General features: G+C 48.1%; 1 protein-coding gene across 1 annotated transcript in view; it reads right to left on the bottom strand.

The window, feature by feature from the left end:
• Positions 1–20,681, bottom strand: part of LOC111150707 (tumor protein p53 binding protein 2) — a 56,578-nt gene that overhangs the window by 11,142 nt on the left and 24,755 nt on the right. Inside the window, exons 3-13 of the mRNA XM_022508249.1 lie at positions 16,563–16,676; positions 13,288–13,370; positions 9,978–10,079; positions 7,871–8,045; positions 6,894–7,075; positions 6,398–6,562; positions 5,912–6,140; positions 4,424–4,528; positions 3,801–3,949; positions 2,433–2,892; positions 326–1,101 (exon numbers count right to left, since the gene is read on the bottom strand). Of these exons, the coding sequence (XP_022363957.1) occupies positions 326–1,101; positions 2,433–2,892; positions 3,801–3,949; positions 4,424–4,528; positions 5,912–6,140; positions 6,398–6,562; positions 6,894–7,075; positions 7,871–8,045; positions 9,978–10,079; positions 13,288–13,370; positions 16,563–16,676 (2,540 nt within the window). The remainder of the gene's footprint in view (positions 1–325; positions 1,102–2,432; positions 2,893–3,800; positions 3,950–4,423; positions 4,529–5,911; positions 6,141–6,397; positions 6,563–6,893; positions 7,076–7,870; positions 8,046–9,977; positions 10,080–13,287; positions 13,371–16,562; positions 16,677–20,681) is intronic.

Genomic DNA, 20,681 nt, shown 5'->3' with positions numbered 1-20,681 from the left:
CCTGGTCTCCTCCCTCCCAGCCTCACCAGCCTCCCAAGAGGGACTGCCACAGAGGCGTGGGGTTTGTATTGTAAAGAACCCAATTCACCTCTTCCCAAAGAGAAGGGTTCTTCCTAAAAAACAGAGATGTTCTTTACCCTGAATACACCAAATCTTCCTCATACTTCTGAGCTCTCCTGAGCGCTAAAGGGAATTCACAGGCAGACCATCCTCTGCAAATGGCCCTGAGCAGTTGTGTGTTTCCCCGGGTCTTTGAGAGTCAACCACCTGGAAATCTGTGACAAGGGGGTCTCCTGAAAGGACTGTGAGACAGCACGCTACTTACAGGAGGCAGAGACACCTGCCCCGTGATTTCAGGTGGACACATGCTGCCCGAGTCTTCTCCCGGCCCTTCCGGCTCCCCAGACGGGTATGGTGGGGGTGGGTATGGGGGATACTCCTCCAGGTACACTTCCAGTGGATGGGGGGCCTCTGCACTTGGTTCTTCCGCACTGTTCTGGAAACTGGGGCTGCTGTCTGGGACTCCTTCAGGCACGTAATCAAGGCCCGGGGAAAGAGCTGCCGTGTCACTGTTCTCGGAACTGGCGCTTCCCACGTCCTCTGGGGACACTGGTTCAGTAATGAGAGAGACTGTCTCCTTCTCGGGTTCCACGTGTAAATATGGATTCTGGGTTTCAACTGGGCTGTCAGAATCGGCCACCACGGGCGTCGGCTTGGACGGATACGAGGGAACAGAGATGGTCTCCATGGCAGCGATGGTGGTCCTCTGGTACAGAAGCTTCTGGATGTTCGGCCCATTTGGACCTTCCGGCTCTGTGATCGAGCTCCGTTTCTTGAGTGGCCTCGGCGCATTAGAAAGCTTCTTGCGCAGGGCTTCCAGGTCGGCGTCGCTCTGGTTTCGGTAGGGGTTGGACAAGAAGGGTAGCAGTTTGGTGGGGCTGAGCGGCCGAGGAATTCGTTCATTCTCATGGCTCTCCTGGCCCGAGGCCACAGGCTCCACATCCGGCTCGGGACTGCCAGGCTGGCTCTGGCTGCTGGAGTACACGTTCTCCAGGTGCAGCTGCTGGTTCTGGGCGGCCGCGATCACAGGCTTGCCGTACACTGATCGGAAGCGGAAACAAAGCCCCGATGAGGATTAAATCAAACCGGCAGGTAACAGACACAGGGCACAAGGTTGAAAGCCGCCTTCAATTTCACAGTTACTACACGGCACCCTTCAACACAAGTGATTTTTTAAAAACAACAAAAGACCACGCAAGGCTTCCATGTTAGCACAGTAAACTTACCACAGAATGAAAACCCTCACTGATGGGAACACGTGCCATTATTTCATGTACTGTGAAGAAAAATGCTGCCATTATAACTGTAAGAAAACACCGGCTGGGGTGCCTAGGGGGCTTAGAGGATTAAGCCTCTGCCTTCAGCTCAGGTCACGATCTCAGGATCCTGGGATCACGCGCCACATCAGTCTCCCTGCTCAGCAGAGAGCCTGCTTCTCCCTCTCCCTCTGCCTGCCTCTCTGCCTACTTGTCTGTCTGTCAAATAAATAAAATCTTTTAAAAAAACGCAAGAAAGAAAGAAACTACTGCTTGTAGCAAACTTAAAATGTCAAAATATGAAAACAACATAAAAAAGCAATCCTTTCCTGCGTCTGGGTTAAAACTAAACACGAACTACCCTCTCTTTCATATGTCTCAAAAGTAAATAAAGGAGGGGGGATTGTATTTGGCTGACAACATTAAGAACCACTTATATTTAATAAAACCATTCCCCTTATCATTCTGATTCTACCAAAACTATCCAATTTCCAAATTACTGCATTAGCAGTTCTCAATGAAGCCGAATCAGCCACAGCACATGTATAAATTCTTTGTTGTCTGGTTACTTGAGGTACATTTCAGGGCACAATCACGTGATTTCGTGACCAGAAAGCCACCATTATTCAATTAAAACAGGGTGAACTCGATTTTAGTTTTATAAACAAATGACCCTTAGAAAGAACCCACCAGATCACTAGACTGTCTGTCTTCCCATGTTTCTATATCTCACTAGCAGCTGTGTCCTCATGAGAGCAACGTAAGACACAGTGGGGAGCGCGACTCAGGGCAGCTATCCCTCCGTCCACCCCAGGAGCACCTGGGGTGGACCCCACAGGGAGGACATTGCACGGGCCTCACTCACGTGGTGGGCCCAGCAAGCGGGGACACAGAAGGCTATGTCTGCACCACGGGTTTCTTCAGCTATGGCACCCACTCATCCCTCCGTGACGTGGAGTGGAAACCCAGCTCAGCACCCAGGCAAGAAGACAAGCTGCCACCCCACAAAGCCCTCAGGACACAAGCGTGCGTCAACTCAGCCAATCACGGACAGATGACAACTCCAGGTGGGACTGAGCCGCCCCCTGCTCCAGTGCAAACGGGACCAGAGCTTACCGGTGGAGAAGGGCGGCCCTCTGGAATGGGTCTTGGTCAGCGCGCTCTGCACTGCCTGCTGGAAGTTCTTCCCGGGAGCCTGACGCTGCGTGTACATGGAGTATATGGAGCTGGTGGCCACGGTCTGGGGCTTCCGCAAGGGTGGGGGAGGGGTGTCCTTGGAAGGCTGCGGGGTGAAGGGCCGGACGGCCGCGGCTGGAGGACTCTCTTGCTTCCCAGCTGCAGACAAGGCCTGGCCCTGGCTGGCCGAGGGCGCGCCGGGGGACACCACGACCCTCTGTGGCTGCCCTGATTTTGGTTTGCTTCCCATGGACGCCACACCTGCTGACAACTGTGGAGGGTTTCCATCCGGCTTCATGTCTGGCGCTGACTGAGTGGTTTGCCCAAAATAAGGCAAGTTAATCTGTTTTGGTTTTGACGGAACAGGAGGCGGCACTTTAGCCACATTTTTACTTGCAGCCTGAAACACACACACACAAGGCAGTTAAAACACTGTCCAAATGGGTATATAGCATGTGCTAGATAACCGGATTTCGCGAATACTAGCTCTATGTTTTCAAGTCAATTAAAAACTCATAGGTCTCTTCACTGAACTACGTTTAATAAGGAACCAAAGGGGGCACCTGGGTGGCTCAGTGGGTTAAAGCCTCTGCCTTCGGCTCAGGTCATGATCCCAGGGTCCTGGGATCGAGCCGTGCATTGGACTCTGCTCAGCAGGGAGCCTGCTTCCTCCTCTCTCTCTCTGCCTACTTGTAATCTCTGTCTGTCAAATAAAATAAATAAAATCTTTAAAAAAAAAAATAAAAAAATAAGGAACCAGAGGACTGTGCTATGGTTCCTGCCCGCACGCCTCTCCTCATCATCACCCCCGACTCGGGAGACTCCCACTCCACATATTCACAGATGGACCAAATAACCCAAAGTCCTCCTTGCTCATCACACCATTGTGGTGAAAACACCTAATTGGGAGCACACCACCATCACCCGTTGTTGTCAAAGGCTAGGATCCTAACAGTCACACAAGATTCACGCCAAATCATTACTGACAATACCTCGGCTCCAGATTCTGAAGCCAGAGGGTCGCTGAGTAGTGCACACACAATGTGCTTCAGCACGCTCCTAGTTTTCAGAGAATCACACAAAATGGGAGCCAGCAGCAAGAATGGGAGCCAGCAGCAAGGATGGCAGCCTTTCTCCAATTACCACAAACACGCTTAAAGCTGCAGAATTCAAAATGACAGAATTCTGTGTTCTCATCTTCCAGAAATATTTTGGTTTTTCTTGCTCTCCCTCAACACGATAGTCCCTCTCTTCTAAAGAGCATATACAGAATTACCACTGAATGTTAACCTGAGCCATTCTTCACACCTGAGCATCCCGTAGGATGTCCTCGCTGCTCTGGTTCTTCCTCAGAGCCCCAAAGGGGGGCGGGGCGGCACACTGATCCACTGTGTCAAACATCGAAAAGGGACGCACTTTCTTTTCCTTCTCCCTCAGGGGAACCTCTCCATCATCACCTAAAGATGGAAAAAATCACAAGGAGATTCAAGCCATTTGTAGTAAGACCTCTTCTTCACATGTAAGTTTCCCACTCCTCAATCTCCTTGAAACCACACCCCCAAGACATGCTTCCCTATTTTTAATTGAGTTAACTGGAGAACAGCCCAGATGCTACGCCACTACCTTGAACTCCATAGCTAAATGAAGGTGTTCCGGAAGTGAACACCGTCCCCAGGTTTGACACACCAGAAAACAAACTAAAGAAGACTGTGGTGACACAGACAGTGGAACGTCTGACCCTTGGTTTTGGCTCAGGTCACGATCTTATGGCTGTGCAGTGGAGCCCCACATTGGACTCAGCATGGAGTCTGTCTGAAATTCTCTCTCTCCCTCTGCCCCTCCCACTCATACTCTCGCTCTCTCAAATAAATCTTTAAAAAAAGAAGAAAAAGAGCGTGGAGCGCCTCTCAGATGTCAGAAGAGAACCTCACCTTGGTCCGGGACATCCCCTGAGCTCGCAGGCACGGAGGCTTGGCTCGCAGAAATGTCTGCACTTGGGGAGCTCCAGTCAGGGCCGAGCAGATGGATTTTAGAGCCTACAATGCAGAAAAGCAACCACAGTAACCTAGCATTCCAAACAGATCTCTAATGGTTCCTTTCGCTCTAAAAACAGCTTGAAATTTCAGACTCCCAACCATCCCTTAAACTTATTTAGAAAATATGAGAATTCAGATTCCTAATTTAAACTTACTGAAACAAATTTAAGATTAATTGTAGTCAACAGAAAATCTGCCTGAACCAGTGAGGACACCCTGCTTCTCACTGGTACGAAACTGTCACTGTCCTAGTCAGAACAACTTCCAACTTCGCAGACCAAGGGTTCCAAGGCATACCTGACACACCAGTTACGCACACACAACAAAAAGGCAAAACTATGGACATGGATCAGTCTTCCACAGATCGGTGTGCTCTGTGCAGGTTTTCTCTACACAGATGTGGAAGCATCAAGGCCACAGCTCTGTCCTAATAGCAGCAAAACAGAGCCAGTTCTTTCTGCAGGGAGACCCAGACCAGGGGCTCTATCACCTAACCCTGGTAATTATGGCAACATAATCGCAACTGTAACGTTAGCCATATTCTGCACGTGACAGTGGCTGGGGAAAAGAAACAATACTGGCCACTATTTCTTCTCCCAGGGTCTGAATGAGGATGTTTTCATCCCGCTTTCCTACAAGCCTCCCTTCATCTAGGACTCTTGTCACACTACTCCGGCTCACACCTCCCCACGCACTGAGAACTACACAGATGCAAAGACCACTAACACAAGGTGCCTCCGTTATTGTCACTGTGAGCTTCCAGAAGGTTTATCTTTATTCTATAAAGTGCTAGCAAGCAAAGGCTCCTGTGTGAGCACATACACACAGTAAGCACCACCGATCAGCAGAATGTACTCGCTACCTCACCTTCCATAATGATGAGACCACTACCACATATGCGGTGTTTTTACACAAAAGCAAAAGGGGTCGAGTTATAAACATCAAATCAAAATGTCCTCATTTACAAGAAGGAATTCAAAACAATCTTCATTGCCGAAATATTATATTTCATCTCATTCCCAAACAGAATTGCATTATTTAGGGTTAAAAAACCTATCATGGCGATGCCTGGGTGGTTCAGTTGGTGAAGCATCTGCTTTGGCTCAGGTCATGGTCCCCAGGGCCTGTGATCAAGTCCTACATCAATTACTCTCCCTCTTCCTCTGTGTGTGCTCTCTCTAGCTCTCACTTTCTAATAAATAAAATCTTTAAAAAAGAAAAGAAAAGAAATGCATCACAGTGCTAGCAAAAACCACACAAAGATTCTCAGGACTTAAACGTGAATAAGGAATAGAAAGACATTTTTTTTAAAACCCCGGGAGTAAATGACAGTGAGGACAGGGAGAATACGCTGTGGGAGGGACTGGAAGTGACCCGTTTTACCTTGACCCTGGGAGGCGGGCCCAGAGCGCATGTTGGGCAGTGTGTGTACTTTAAGCGGCCCTTCTGGAGCCTGCATGGCCAAGGAGCCGTCCGGCAGAGCTGGCTTCACCAGAAGTTCAGGCCTCGAGGGGACGCGGGGCATCGTGGACGACTGGATGTAGGGCCCCACTGCGGCCACACGACTGGGTGCCGGCAGCCCTTGCGGAGGCAGGTTTCCATCCGATGAGACCTTAGGGAGAGGCACGGGAGCATGATGAGTCCCACCGCATCCAACTCAGAGAGGCTGTGGCACTCGCTAATCTGTAAAAAATTAGCGCTTCCGGGGTCTCACCCCACAGTGTCCTGGAGCCGACCCACCCTAGCCCCGCGGCAGGAGGAGCGGCCCTCGCTCTGTCCCCGGCAGAAGGCCCTCTGCCCGGAGGACACCCGGGCGCGGCTCCAGAGGCGGCTGCCCATGTGACCCGCGGGGCAGCATCCGCCACTTACCGGGAGGCTCTCCTTCTGCTGCAAGGCCGCCTTCTTCTTCCACAGCCGGTCCCGCAGCTCATTAACACGCTTGTCCATGACCGCCACCTCTGAATTGCGCTTATTCAGACACTCACGCTGTTGCTGCAGCTTGGCATTCTGCTCCTGATTCAGTTTGTTTCGTAACTGAATAAAATGGGGGGGGGTAGCCAAGGAGTAGGAAGAAAAATTTCTCAAACAGATAATCACATGATTGACTATTACATAATTTCTAAAAATGTAAGGTCCCTCCACCTCTCCCCACTTCCATCTTATGGTTTAAAACTGTCAGCCCACCCACTGTGGTTGTAAGGAATGCCTCCAATTTCCTGTGTCAGGTAATCTTAAGTTTATTCTAGACTCTTTGAGGTTTGGGTGTTCCCCCCACCCCGTCCCCCCCCCAGTTTGAGGAAAAGAAACCGAAATCCCGCACTTAAAGCCACTTCTGTGGCAACTGTGCCCCTGGAGCGGGCCGCACCTGCAGCTCCTTGTAGAGTCGGTCGAGCTCAGCCGCGGCAGACCGACTGTCGTGACGTCCGTCTATCCTGCCGTTCTTGAGCATCTCCAACTGTCTGGTCAGCTCCTCCACTTTGGACACGGCCAGAACGAGCTCCCTCTGCTTTTGCTGGAACAAACTATTCATTTGCTCAATCTCCTCCACTAGAATGAGAACGAGAAAAGCCACAACAGTTGAAAAGAAAAATAAGAATGGAGCACTCCCAGGCAACCGGGCTTTACAACAAACTTCCTAACAAAAAGTACAGACGTTTTTCAGAAATGTCCTCGAACCAACCTATTTCTTTTACAAGCAACTGAAATCAACATAGACATTTCTAAATGTCCGTGCCTCCCTCTGAATAGATCTCTAGCAGAATTTATATTATGAATATTATTAAGCTCCAAATTTTAGAAACAATGAAATTTATTGAGAACTTTTAATCTGTTTTATAGTGGTACAGAAAGGTATTACATCACGAAAATTTTAATTAAAATAGCATTGTAATAGAGGGACCTGTTATATGAATAAAAATCCTTGCCTTCATCATATTTTCAGTCAAAAGTATTTAGAAAGAAAAACAAAATCCCATTAGTACATTTCTAAAAAGCTTGTCTAAAAATCCCAGCAGCTATGAGCAACCCTCTTGGGTCCCTTCCCTGTGTGGAAGCTATGTACTAGATCACTCAATAAACTCTCCTTTGCTGCCCACCAAAATAATAAAAATAAAAATAAAAAAATAATGAAACACCCAACACCTAAATTCAATTCACACAAACCAAAAGCATCAAAACTGCAGGGAATTGTGCTTTGAAAAGCTTCAATTTTAAAGCTGCCTACACACACAGCCTTGGCTTTCCGTCACTCACGCAGGGCTGTAAGCGCCCCACACCCACGTCCCTGCTCCCCGTCCCCGTGGAGCCACAAGCACTGGCCAGGGCCCTCCAGGAGCCACTCACCCAGTCGGCCGTTGCTGAGCCTCTTTTGCTCCACGTGGCCTTTCAGGGCGCGCACCTTCTTTAGCTTAGCCTCCTGGTTCTCAGCCATCTCCTTCAGCCTCTTGAGCTTCTCCTGCTCAGCAGCTTGTTGCTGCTGACGCTGATCTTGCTGTTTCAAAAACTTCAAGCGCTGTTCCTAAAAGGTAGAAGCCATCGTCGGGCAAATCCTTTTCAAAGGTGTATCGGCCCCAAAGGAAGCTGAGCGTAGCCGGAGGCCGAGGCAGCGGTGACCAGCCATCCTGCACGCTGCTGGATCCATCTCCGCCAGGAGGGAAGGACACAGCTCCTAGGCCCAACCCGACACTCTCTTGGGGAAAGACCCAAGCACGAGCATTCTTACTCCCAGGGGTTCCTGCACAGCCGGGGAACAGTGATCCCACAGGGGGTGCTCGTGCTTGGGGAGGAGCACACGGAGAAACATGAGGCGCTCACTACAAAGGTGGCCTTGGAGTCCAGTTCGGACTTACAACCCAAGCTCTGCCACTTATGGGCTTGGAGACAGCCAACCACATACCCTCACCGAGGACAGGGGTCTCCTTCTTCAGCCAAAAACAGGGTGATCAAGAGCCTCATGGGGCCACGGTGAGGAATAAATGAAATATGAGTGTGTACCTCATTGCACAGAACCTCACACAGCTAATGTACACTCAGCACACACACTTAGCAAAAAGCTTAAGAGCCACCCTGGCTTTAAAACCCACAATGTAACACTTTGTTTCTAGTATACTACACTAGTTACTTCACTAAAAGTGAGTAACAGTGGGCGCCTGGGGTGTCTGCCTTCAGCTCAGGTCATGATCTCAGGGTTCTGGACTCAGGCTCCCTGCTCCACCAGGAGCCTGTTTCTCCCTCTCCTTCACGCGCGCACTCTCTCTCTTTCTCTCAAATAAATAAAATCTTTTTAAAAAGTAAAAGAGCCACACAATTTATAATAAAACTTCTCAGAGTAATATCTCTGAAATATATATAACACAAAAATAGTTTCAAGAGAAGACCCTGAGGTCAAAGATGCATTCTATTACTCGGTCTTTTTATTTGAATTCACGTCCCTGACATTCAAGAAACGGTGCCTCAGCACCACATGGGAGCCTAGTGGGAAACGCACACTCCCAGACCCCGAACCATCCCCACTGCACCAAGATATGCGTTTTCAACACGACCCCCTGGGGACTCCTTCGCAAGCTCAAGTTTGAGAAGCCACTCTAACCCTGATTTTGAAAACACCAGCGCCTGGTGTCAGAGACAGAAGCGGACCCATAGGAACCCCAGTGAGTGCTACCCACGCCACAGGGCGTGCTGCCGGGGACCCTGCACCAATGGTCTACCCCACTCCAGCAACCATACAGTCCCCGTGGGCATGGCCAGCTGCAGACATGGAGTGTTCAGACCGGGGCGACGAGTGAAGGCCAGCCCGCCATCTGTGTTCCCCCATCACACAGCCAGTCACGAGTTTGTCCATGGCTGCTTTTCTGCCATGACCACAATGCTGAGAAGCCCACAGAGCCCACAGCATTGACCACCAGCCTTTATGGAGGAAGCGTGGTGCCATCTGGGTCAGACGAGAGTTCAGGTTGGCGGGAGAAACAACAGGGAGACTGGTGTGGACGGTAACAGAGAAGCTTCTCCTGTTTCACCTGTTCGAGGCCAGGATAAGGATCAGTCTGTGGGGGCAGCATGTCCCAAATAAAGGCAAGCGGCCTGTTATCAGCGCCACACAGCAGAAGGGGACAGGGTTAGCACTGGTTGATTTTACAAGTCCCTCTTGCTGCAGTAATGATTCAGGACGGATCAGCCCAGAGCAGTTCCCTCTAGCAAAGTCAAAGGGCTCTTTATGCCTTTGCTGTTTTCCTGATCCACAACATAATGTGGTTAATTTTGATCAGAACTAGGGTTCTGGAGATCTTAAGCAACTTGGATGATCTAAGGATTTCTACAAAATGCTGTAGTAAAGAGAAGAAAGTGGCACAAAGCAGGTAACCTGTGGGCTGACAGGATCAACTTGTATCTTGGGGTCCCTGGCATAACAGCATCCACAGAGGGGCCTGTCCAGTCTTTACAGGACCTTTACCTTTGTAGCCAGCATTTGCTGCTGGGCCTCGATCTGCTGCTGCTGGCGAGACGCCATTTCCTGAAGCTCAGCAAGAGTCAGATCCATCCTGGGGCTGTTAACCTACGCATGAGAACACAAAGAAGCCAGCTGCAAGACCAGCACAGAGACTCTTCCCTTGGAGGCCTGTGGAAGCTTCCCCTGAGCCCCTCCCTCTAGAGGCCTGTGGCAGCTTCACCTGGAACCCCTCCCTCAGTGGCCTGTGGAAGTTTGCCCTGAGCCCCTCCAGACACAGTTTGCCATTTTCTTCCATAACATGAAAGAGGTCACTAATTTTTATATTAATATCCCCACAATGACTTGTTTCGATGGAAGACACACTAATATACGAACCAACACTCTTTTAAGTTATAAATGTAAAATTAAACAGTCTCAGTAGTCTGTGACGGAAATGGAACAATTTAGAATTACCTTGTTCTGGACTGAATTTATATTAGAAAAACAATGTTGGATCACACTAAACATGCTATTGGGGCCCTGGCAGCTAACTTAGAACGACCCTTACAAATACTGCACTAGCATCAGAAAATTCAGGAGATACAAGTTATCAGGAACAAATGAGATGTCTACTCTATACAACGTGGTCCTAGGCATTCTAGCCAGTGTGTGCAGCAGAGCGAGAAGACAACATGAGCTGTATCCAGCTGTATCCAGTCGCCCATGAGGAAAATGATGTGGAATCCACAGAGGAGTTACCTGAACTAAGAAGTTGTTTAGCAAGATTGCAGGATAAATTATTGTTATGCAAAAATCCACTGTATTTCTTATATTAACAACCAGAAATATAAAAAAAAATTTTTAAAGACCATTTATAGTAGCATACAAACCACAGAGTACCGAGGAATCAATTTAACAGAAGATGTCCAAGACCCATGCCCTGGAAACCTATAACCCCAGTATACTGAATGGCGGTATACTGAGGGGCACAGTCCCACCAGGTTTCTCATAATACCTGACCGCACGACTTAGCTCGCTTTGGGAGCCAACATGGGTAGTGCTGATGGCAAGACAGAGAAGCAGAGAGCACAAACACAGACCCGCATGTATACCAGGCAACTGACTTCCGACAGAGGTGCAAAGGCACTGGGGTGACAAACAGTCCTTTCAACAAACATGGCTCAGTCAACTGAGTATCCACCTATCCATGGACAAAACTTTAATTCTCACACAACATACAAATGTCCACCCAAAATGGATCATAAAATGTAATGTAGAGTAACAGCACAAAACTTCTAAGTTCAGCAATTATACTTAACCAAAATTTAGAACAAGACACAGATTGGGGAAAATATTTGCAAATCATATTACCTAATAAAGGACCTGGATCCAGACTATGGAAGAATTCTCAAACCCAATACTAAGAAAGCAAACAAACCAACAAAGAAAAATATGAACAAAAGAGCTGAACAAATACTTCACACCAAAAAAGATACACGAATGACAAACCAGGGCACGGAAAGACACCAAGGTCATCGGTATCAGAGAAATACACACTAAAGCCCACTAGCCAAAACTGAAAGGACTGACCACACCCAATGTGGCAAGGATGTGGAAAAACTGGAACTCTGATGAGATTATAAACTAAATCACTTTGGAAAACAGTTTGGCAGCTTCTTAAAAAGCGAACACACACCTGCCGCGTGACTCTGTCCTCCCACTCCTAGTATTTACTCAAGACAAATAAAAGAATATACCCATACGAAGACGTCCACCCAAATATTCGTTACCACTTAATACAGAGTAACCCAAAGCTGGAAACAACCCCAATATCCATCAAGAGAGAAATGGATGAACAAGCCACATCCGGACAAGGCAAGACGTCTCAGCGATAAAAAGGAACCAACTACTGATACACAGGAGATGGATCAAAATAATGACACTGAGCAAATTCAGACAAAAAGACTTGAGACAGCATGACTCCATTTATGTACAAGTCCAGAAAATAAAACTAACTTGTAGTGACAGAAAGTGGACCCGCCAGGGGGTCCTGGAGGATGGGGAGAGAGGCAAGAAGGGAAGGGTTGCAAAAGGACACGAGGAAACTCTGGGGATGAAAGACAGTGTCACTACCATGCTGATGAGCACGGTTTCACACGGGTACAGGCATGTGAAAACTTACCACACTGTGTACTCAAACTGTGAGCCGTTTATGATACTTCCATAAAACCCAGTGAGGGGGAAAGATACCCTGTGTCGAGATGCATTCAAACCCTGTTAATGGCTAAAACAGTTTTTGGTCATCCTTATATGAGCTTTTCATCCCTGTAAAAGAACTATATGATCTCACAAGAGAAACAAGAATTTGGGGAAAAGCAGGGCAGGACCAAATGGCCTGCATTCTCCCATAAATTTACCCTAGATTGGAAAAAGATGACATAGCTAATTCCTTACAGTATTAAAAATTCTGAGCCCTGAAAAGAAAACGTCCGTAAGGTGCCCCCCGAAGATACTTGCTAAAATTCACATGCAAGGGCATTAACATGTACTTTGTCATTTTACTAAAGCGATTACAACAAAAAACAAAATCACACGCACAAAAAAATCCTCCCTTAACCTCATTCACCCTTTGTCTTGTTCTGAATTTGCAGTATATCCAGCATCTAACTGCTCTCAACAGTCAGCCATGCAGAAAGCATTAAAACTAATCCTTTCTATGAAATACATTTGAAACAACCCTTTAAAAAGCAGGCCTTGGGGCGCCTGGGTGGCTCAGTGGGTTAAGCCGCTGCCTTCGGCTCGGGTCATGATCTCGGTGTCCTGGGATCGAGCCCCGCGTCGGGCTCTCTGCTCAGCGGGGAGCCTGCTTCCTCCTCTCTCTCTGCCTGCCTCTCTGCCTGCTTGTGATCTCTCTCTGTCAAATAAATAAATAAAATCTTAAAAAAAAATAAAAATAAAAATAAAAAGCAGGCCTTGTTGGGGCACCTCAGGGGTGTGGGGTGGCTCAGTCAGTGAAGCATCTGCCTTTGGCTCAGGTCATGATCTCAGGGTCCTGGGATCGAATGCTGCTCAGTGGAGAGTCTGCTTCTCCCTCTCCCTCTGCTCCCACCCCTACTGTGCATGCTCTCTCTCCTCTCACCTCTCTCAAATAAAGAAATAAATCTTAAAAAAAAAAAAAAAACAACTAATTCAGCCATCCTTCATAACCCCCTGAGCAACAAAGTAGCAAAAACCATCCTTCCTAAGTGGTGAGTGACAAAGTGGCTATGAAGTAGCAATGAGCGAGAAGGAACTGTTACAAGAGCAGCCGGCAAGCACATAAACCATCACTTACCCCGTTCTCCTTCCTTCGATGTTCACCAGGGACTTTCACACCATTTCTCTTTAAACTTGGATCCTGAGTCCGTGGTCCACTCACTAAGCAGAAAATTCAAAAATGATGCGTTACCCACCACAAGAGCTGGCAGATGCTGTTAAGGACTGGCTCATCTCTGAGCTCTGTGATTCTTGCTCCTGAATATTTTAAGTAGAAAGTAGACGGTAAACAAAATATTTTCTCAGAGCAACAGAGTGAAGGTCTCATAGTTGTGCCTGTTTTGGAAAACCTTACTTGGAAAGGTGCACACTCAGCAGCAGACAGCACCGTGTGCTGACTGCTCCCGGGAGAGCTGCACAATCCTGGCAGCAGAGGATGGAAAACCAACAACAGTAACATACTTCTGACGGCGGGTCATGTGCCTCATCCGCTCCTCACTGCTCCTCCTAGTACCCTAGCTACTCAGCGGTGAAACCAAGAGCTTCCACTGGAAGGAACAAGGGCAAGTTAAATCAATCCATCCTTGTGCCCATTAGCCATGCTTGGAACTTACCCAGAAAAAAAAGTAACTGAAGGTAGAGCGACAGGGGTTCTGAATAACTGGTTTACTGAGGGCATTTTATGGTAATCCATGAGTACCATGAAGTGTGTCTCCATTTACAGTGAAAAATGTCCGTTTTTCTTAGCTTAGAAAAGTACTAACTGGAAAACACTATATATTGGTGGAGTTTTTTGGCTAAAAAGAATTTTTTGAGTCAAAATACAGGTCTTTCAGTACCTTGCGCTGCATCATAAAAGGAAAATAGTCTTAATTTAAAGTGATACGTTGTTAGAAATTAACATCAAAACATTTTTTAAGTATGTGGAATTAAACTTACACCTGTACTTCCCAGAGATTAGCAAACACATGATCACCCAAGAAAGTTTCAGATTAAAATTTCCTCTGAATCGGGGCACCGGGGTGGCTCAGTGTGTTAAGCCTCTGCCTTCCGCTCAGGTCATGATCTCAGAGTCCTGGAATTGAGTCCCATATCGGGCTCTCTGCTCAGCGGGGAGCGGGGAGCCTGCTTCCCTTCCTCTCTCTCTCTGCATGCCTCTCTGCCTACTAGTGGTCTCCCTCTGTCAAATAAATAAAATCTTTTTTTAAAAATTTAAAAAAAAAATTAAAAAATTTTTCTCTGAATTAAACATCTACTATATCTACTTAGCACAGAATCCCATGCCGATAAAGGTCTGTCCTCAGAGCCAGGTATGACATGTACACCTAACTTGAACGCATTAGCTTTGTTTTTAAAATACTGTTCAAATTCTCTGACAACACAATCTGTCACAATATTTCTGCAAGAAAAAAAATCTACCATTTAGGAATTACTGCTTTCTTTGCTTCCTCAAAGACAGGGCACTGAACCAGCAGGAGCACGTTCAGGACAGGACACATTCAGGGCCCCGGGAGTTTGAGAAAGAGCTCACACTCACGCTCAGCACAGGTCCCAGGTGAGCAGGTCCCAGGTCACGGGAGCGGAGACTGTGGCAGCCCTGGCCCCCCCCCCCCCCCCCCCCCCCCCCCCCCCCCCCCCCCCCCCCCCCCCCCCCCCCACAGTCCAGAGGAATGTGCAGAGGGGTTCCCACCCTGTGGGGCGGTAACGCTGCTGTGTCCCTGCTCAAGCACTGGGGGGCGCTGGTGTGTGGGACGCTGTGAACACAGCTGCCCTGCTGGATGGTGTTTCTCACCTTACAGACACCCTGAGCCCACCGCTGAGGCTCCTGAATAATTTAGCCACTACACACACAAAAGATCCGTCACCAGTCAGCCAACGGGTACAAGTCAGCTTCCTTCACGAAGATGTGTGCAGTAATGTCAACAAAGGACAAAATAAAAATGTGCTGTCGATGCCCATGTAAAACTACAAAGGAAATGTGTGTGCTGATGGGAAGTGAACGCACAGAATGGCACATGGCCTCGGACAGGGGGCCGAAGTGCTAGCACCCCTCACCTGCAAAGCGTGGGCGTCCACACGCCACAGCGGCCCCCACAGGCCAGTCACTAATTTCTAACCACCAGACACCAAAAGAACATGGTTATTAAAGCAGTAACAAAGAGAACTGACATCTGCTACCTACTTAACTGCTCCCAGGAATTATGTACTGAGATCACAAATCCTCAACTTCCCATTTTAAAAGTTCTCCCATCTTTAGAAACACCTAGTAATCCTGCACAGATCTGACTAGAAACAAGGCCGCCAGGGTCCTGGGATGGCTGCACCCTCAGGGTCCAGCAGCTTTCAGCCCACTGTTCCTCTACTGGCACAGCGCCCATCACCCTCCCCCTCTTTACCTTGTCTCCACACTCCACTGAGAACCCTCGGTTCCCACAGGTGTGAGCACCTGACTCCCAAGTCCTCCATCCCACGTGACTTCCACCCAAAGCTAACCTCTTGGCCTCTAATTCCCGCTCATTTCATGGCCCAAATGGGGCCCTCATCACCTAGAAGCTCTCTCCCTTTGGAATCTTAAATTCAGATGTTCTCCTTTTTGACCCTAAGTTCCTCTCACCACACCTGTTCATGAGCCCAACACCAAGGCCGCAGTCTCTTCCCCTGCCTCCCATCTCCCTGCAGCCCTCTCCTCCATCCCTTCCTACCAGCTGAAGTTGTCCTGACCATGGCCTCCTCTCCCCATCCACCCTCTGAGTTGGACCAGCAAAACCCCAACCCTGGGTCAATCCAACCATCCTCTCAGAGCCGCCCAGACTGCCAAGCACGCCTGGAGGGAATGCCCCGGGTCTCGGAGTCTGTGTTCTCACCTGGGCCCCAGTAGCCTGCCCCTGCCCCCGGCAGATGCTCACCTATTCCCCACAACAGTTCACGCTGGCCTCTATACCTTGCCAACCCCGAGAAAACCATCAGACAAGAAGCCCCTCCACCTGATCCCACAAAGCACGTGCCTGCCACCACCCCCGCCGGCTCCCTCTCCCTCCACAACAGCGGACACCAGCTCCCTCCTGCACCCAGGACATCGTCCCCACTGAGGGTGTACCCCCTCTCCTGCACTTCAGCCTCCTGATCTGGGGACTTTTTTTCTACCTGCTCCTCCCCTCTTCAAAGAAAACAAATGAGAGGAAACCACACCCTTTTCTCCCCAACAGTCAGGTCTTGGAAGCTGGTCTGACCTCTGGCTTCCATGTCCCTTCCTGTCCCATACCCCTCACGTCACCTGGCTCCTGATCTCCCCGTTCCTTGGACACATGGAGTCCAAGTCCACAGCTTTGCTCGGATTCACACAATGCTACCTACCTGTGTCCCTGCCGGGGGGCCGTTCATGACGGAGGAAGAAACGAACTTCATTCCTCTGACTGCCAAACCTCTGCAGAACATCAAACATCCGCTCATTATCAGCAACTGGACGTTCTAAAGGAAACAAACAGAAGTCACATGACTTACAGGTACAGAAAAGAGCATGTACTACTCCTCCGTCATGCAAATTATGCCTGTAGGGAAAACTGAGCATCCTTGATACTTTCTTCTCATTATAAGGCTCTTAGAAATAAAGCACCACAGATTTTCCACACACACAGTCGGTGTTGACGCTGTGGGCACTGGAATGGCTGCTACCAGCGCAGGAGTGACCTCAGTGCTCCTGACTGGCCACAGGCTCGCCCGTGAGCTGAGGGGTGGGGGAGGGTTCAGAAGTCTCTGTAAACTATTGGCCTCTGAGGTCCCTCCTAACTCAAACGTTCTAGGGTTCTCTAAATTTAAATAAGAAATTAGAAATAACTTTCTAAATAAATAGCTTAGGGGCACCTGGGTGGCTCAGTTGGCTGAGTGTCAGAGACCTTGGATTTCGGCTCAGGTCATGACGTCAGGGTCATGAGTTCAAGCTCTACATAGGGCTCACTCAGCACAGCATCAGCTTGGGATTCGCTCTTCCTTTAGTCCTTTCCCCTGCTCATGCACAGGTGCTCTCTAAATAAAATCTTTAAAGATTTTATTTTTTTTAATCTTTAAAGATAAAGGCTAATTCTACTGTTAGGCTATTTTTAAACTATAATTCTATAAACTATGTTTAAGAAATCAGACATACCCACTTCTAAACAAAAGGCTCTTATACCGCACTGAAAACAGAGTTGACCCATGAATGACATGGGTATGACCCACCTAGGTCCACTTATAGGAGAATTGTTTTTGATAAATACAGTTCAGTCCTGAAATGTATTTTCTGTTCCTTACGATTTTCTCTTTTTTTTAAAGATTTAATTGAGAAAGAGCGAGCGCACGCGCACATGCGTGTGTGGTGGGGGGAGGAGCAGAAGGAGAGGGGAGAAAATCTCAAGCAGACTCCTTGAGCCCCAAGATGGGGCTCAATCTCACAACCTGAGCTGAAACCAAGACTCAGATGCCTGCCTGACTGAGCCACCCAAGTGCCCCACGATCTTCTTAATAGCACTTTCTTCTCTCTAGCAAACCTGATTGAAGAACACACAGTATATAATACATAACATCCAAAATACGTATTCATGCTGACTGCTGACGTGGTAAGCAGAGCTTTCGCGCAACGCTAAGCCATAAGGAGTGCAGTTTGTGGGGAGTAAAAAGTTCCATGCAGATTTTCCACTGCACGAGAGGGTCGGTGCTCTGAACCCCCACATTGTTCAAGGGCCAACTGTGTATCTTTCTGGCCCCTCTTTCAATGAAATTGCCAGCTGTCAAATTTCTCTAGAGACAAAAAGGACACAGAATACTCTAATAGATGGAAACTTCAGGAGAAATCATGTATCTTAAGCTACCCTCAAAATACCCTCCAACATCGAGGACCTGGATATAAAAACCAAACCTACTGTTCGAGGACCCAACTGCTTAAAACCAGAGATACTTAAGCGTCTGCCTTCAGCTCCAGTTATGATCTCAGGGTCCTGGGATCAAGTTCCACGTCAGGCTCCTTGCTCAGCGGGGAGTCTGTTTCTCCCTCTGCCTCTGCCTCTCCCTGATTGTGCTCTCTCTCTCTCTCTCTCTAACTCTCTCAAATAAAAAGAAAATCTCAAAAAAAAAAAAAAAAAAAGCAGAGCTACTCCAGCGCTAAGTTTTAATAGAACGCCGAAAGAGCTTGAGAAAGCACTGTGCACCTGCCCGTCGTCACAGCCACCAGGTTTGTGGACTCACCCCAAGCCCGGTCCACTAAGCCACAACAAAGTGACACTCTGCTTGCAGTTCTGGAAGTGACAGAGGTGCCCCTCCTCACCCCTAAGCCACAGAAATCCCAACAGTGACCCCCCAAAAGGAAACACCCCCAGCAGACACCCCCCCAACAGAGCTTCTGAGTAACCTCCCACCTCCTGACGAAACACACGCACACTCGTGCACGCACACTGGTGCAGGCACACACATACTCCCTCAAAACGCCGAAGGGAACCCTGCGCGCTCTGGGAGCCCCAAGGAGGCAGAGCAGGCCGCGCACGCACACACACACCTCGCAGTCCTGCCTGTGCCCCGTGCCCGCCACCTGCTCCACCCACAGCCATCCCTGCCGCAGGGTCACAGGCAAGGCTGGCCAGGAGTTTCAGTTACAAAGCCACTAAGTGACAAAGACAGGAACCTGAGACCCAAGGCATTGCTCTGAATCACAGCATCACGCAGACAGCCCACACATGAATCATGAATTCACTCCAACCAATCCAAGTCCTAACACGACCTTCCACGGAACCTTTCAAGGCCATCCTCAAATCTATCTGAAAAAGGAAAAATGGAAGAATGGCTCATTTATTTTTTTGAAAAAGCACAACAATGAAATGAAAGCACTTGCCTTACAGACACTTAACGTACTCTTAAACTACAGTAATCAGAACCGTTTGGTTCTTTCATAAACAAGACAAAAGCAACGGACTGAGGCTTCCAGAAACAGGACTGTGCATGAGATCTAACGTGGCCTTCAGGGACGCTTCACGTCAGTGAGAAAGAAACCGCCGTTCGGTAAGGCACCTCAGACAATTCACTCCCCATTCAGAAAACAAGGAATTCGCTCCCTAACTCACTCAACCCACAAAAGTTAATGGAGGAGGAAGGAAAATTATTTCAAACTTAGAGCATTACGTAACAGGAGAGTAGGTTTACAGCCTTGCGGGAAGGAAAGGATCCTTTTAAATCACACAAACAGGCCTGGGATCCAGAAGAGTTTCTGTTTTTGAATGCCTACAAATCAAGAGGCAAATGCCAAGGGAAACATGAGCAAAGACTGTGGAGAAACAGTATTTTAAAAATGGAAATCCAGGGGTGCTGGGCGGGCTCAGGCAGAGGAGCACGAGACTTGAGCTCCAGGCCCACTCTGGGTGTGGAACTAACTTAAAATGTAAATAAATAAATAAGTAAATATGGAAACCCTAACAGCCAATAAACAAATGAAAGAATGGGCAACCTCAGCTATCAGCTTAGCAAAAATTAAAATATTATCCTATCAATTTTTGATGGAAGATTCTTTCAGAAATAACTGGTAGGGGTGTGAGTGGCCAGCCTCTATGGAAGGCAATCTAGCACCACACATTAAATTTTCAAGTGTGTGAACCTTTAAGCAATTCCACTTCGTGGTATGTACTCCAGAGAAACAGTTGCCCAGATCAAGAGGCTCCTGAAAGGACTCTTACCACAACATTTATATAAACAAAAGTAGAGGGGCACCTGGGGGGAGGGGGCCTCAGTTGGTTCAGGGTCCAACTCTTGGTTTCACCTCAGGTCATGATCTCAGGGTTATGAGATCGAGCCTACGTTAGGCTCCACATTAGCTAGGAATCTGCCTAAGAGTGTCTCTCCCTCCTCCCCTCCCTCTTCCTGAGTGCGCTCTCTCTCAAAAAAATTTTTTAAAAAAGTAAAAATCATGATATGGATTTATACATACTAGTCTGAAAAACACCTCTAAACTAGAGTGCAAGGTAAAACAGTAAGTTGCAGGATATTGACATGTATGACACTATTTACAGAAAAAAAAAAAAAAAAACAGAAAAAGAAACAACACACAAAATTATTCCTATATTACTATAATCACAAATGCAGAGACAAGAGTATGAAAAGTTCCCTGCTACGTTGAGCAGTTACACTGAGTGATCAGGGGATGGGCATGGGGGAGAGGTTTCCATTCTGTCCACATTATTTCCTCTTTTACAAAAAAAAAACAAAAAAAAAAAAAAAAACCCACATTCAGGTGTGGTCATTTCTTTTTCTTTTTTTTTTTTTTACCAAAAGAGTGAGAAGAGGGACGCCTGGGTGGCTCAGTGGGTTAAGCCGCTGCCTTCGGCTCAGGTCATGATCCCAGCGTCCTGGGATCGAGTCCCACATCGGGCTCCTTGCTCAGCAGGGAGCCTGCTTCTCCCTCTGCCTCTGCCTGCCACTCTATCTGCTTGTGCTCACTCTCTCTCTCTCTCTCTCTCT

Source organism: Enhydra lutris, unplaced genomic scaffold, assembly GCF_002288905.1.
Source record: "Enhydra lutris kenyoni isolate GAN:26980312 unplaced genomic scaffold, ASM228890v2 scaffoldscaffold24, whole genome shotgun sequence".
In the NCBI taxonomy this organism is placed as follows: domain Eukaryota; kingdom Metazoa; phylum Chordata; class Mammalia; order Carnivora; family Mustelidae; genus Enhydra; species Enhydra lutris.
The sequence above is the reverse complement of the archived record's forward strand: the minus strand, read 5'-3'. Positions and strand labels throughout refer to the sequence as shown.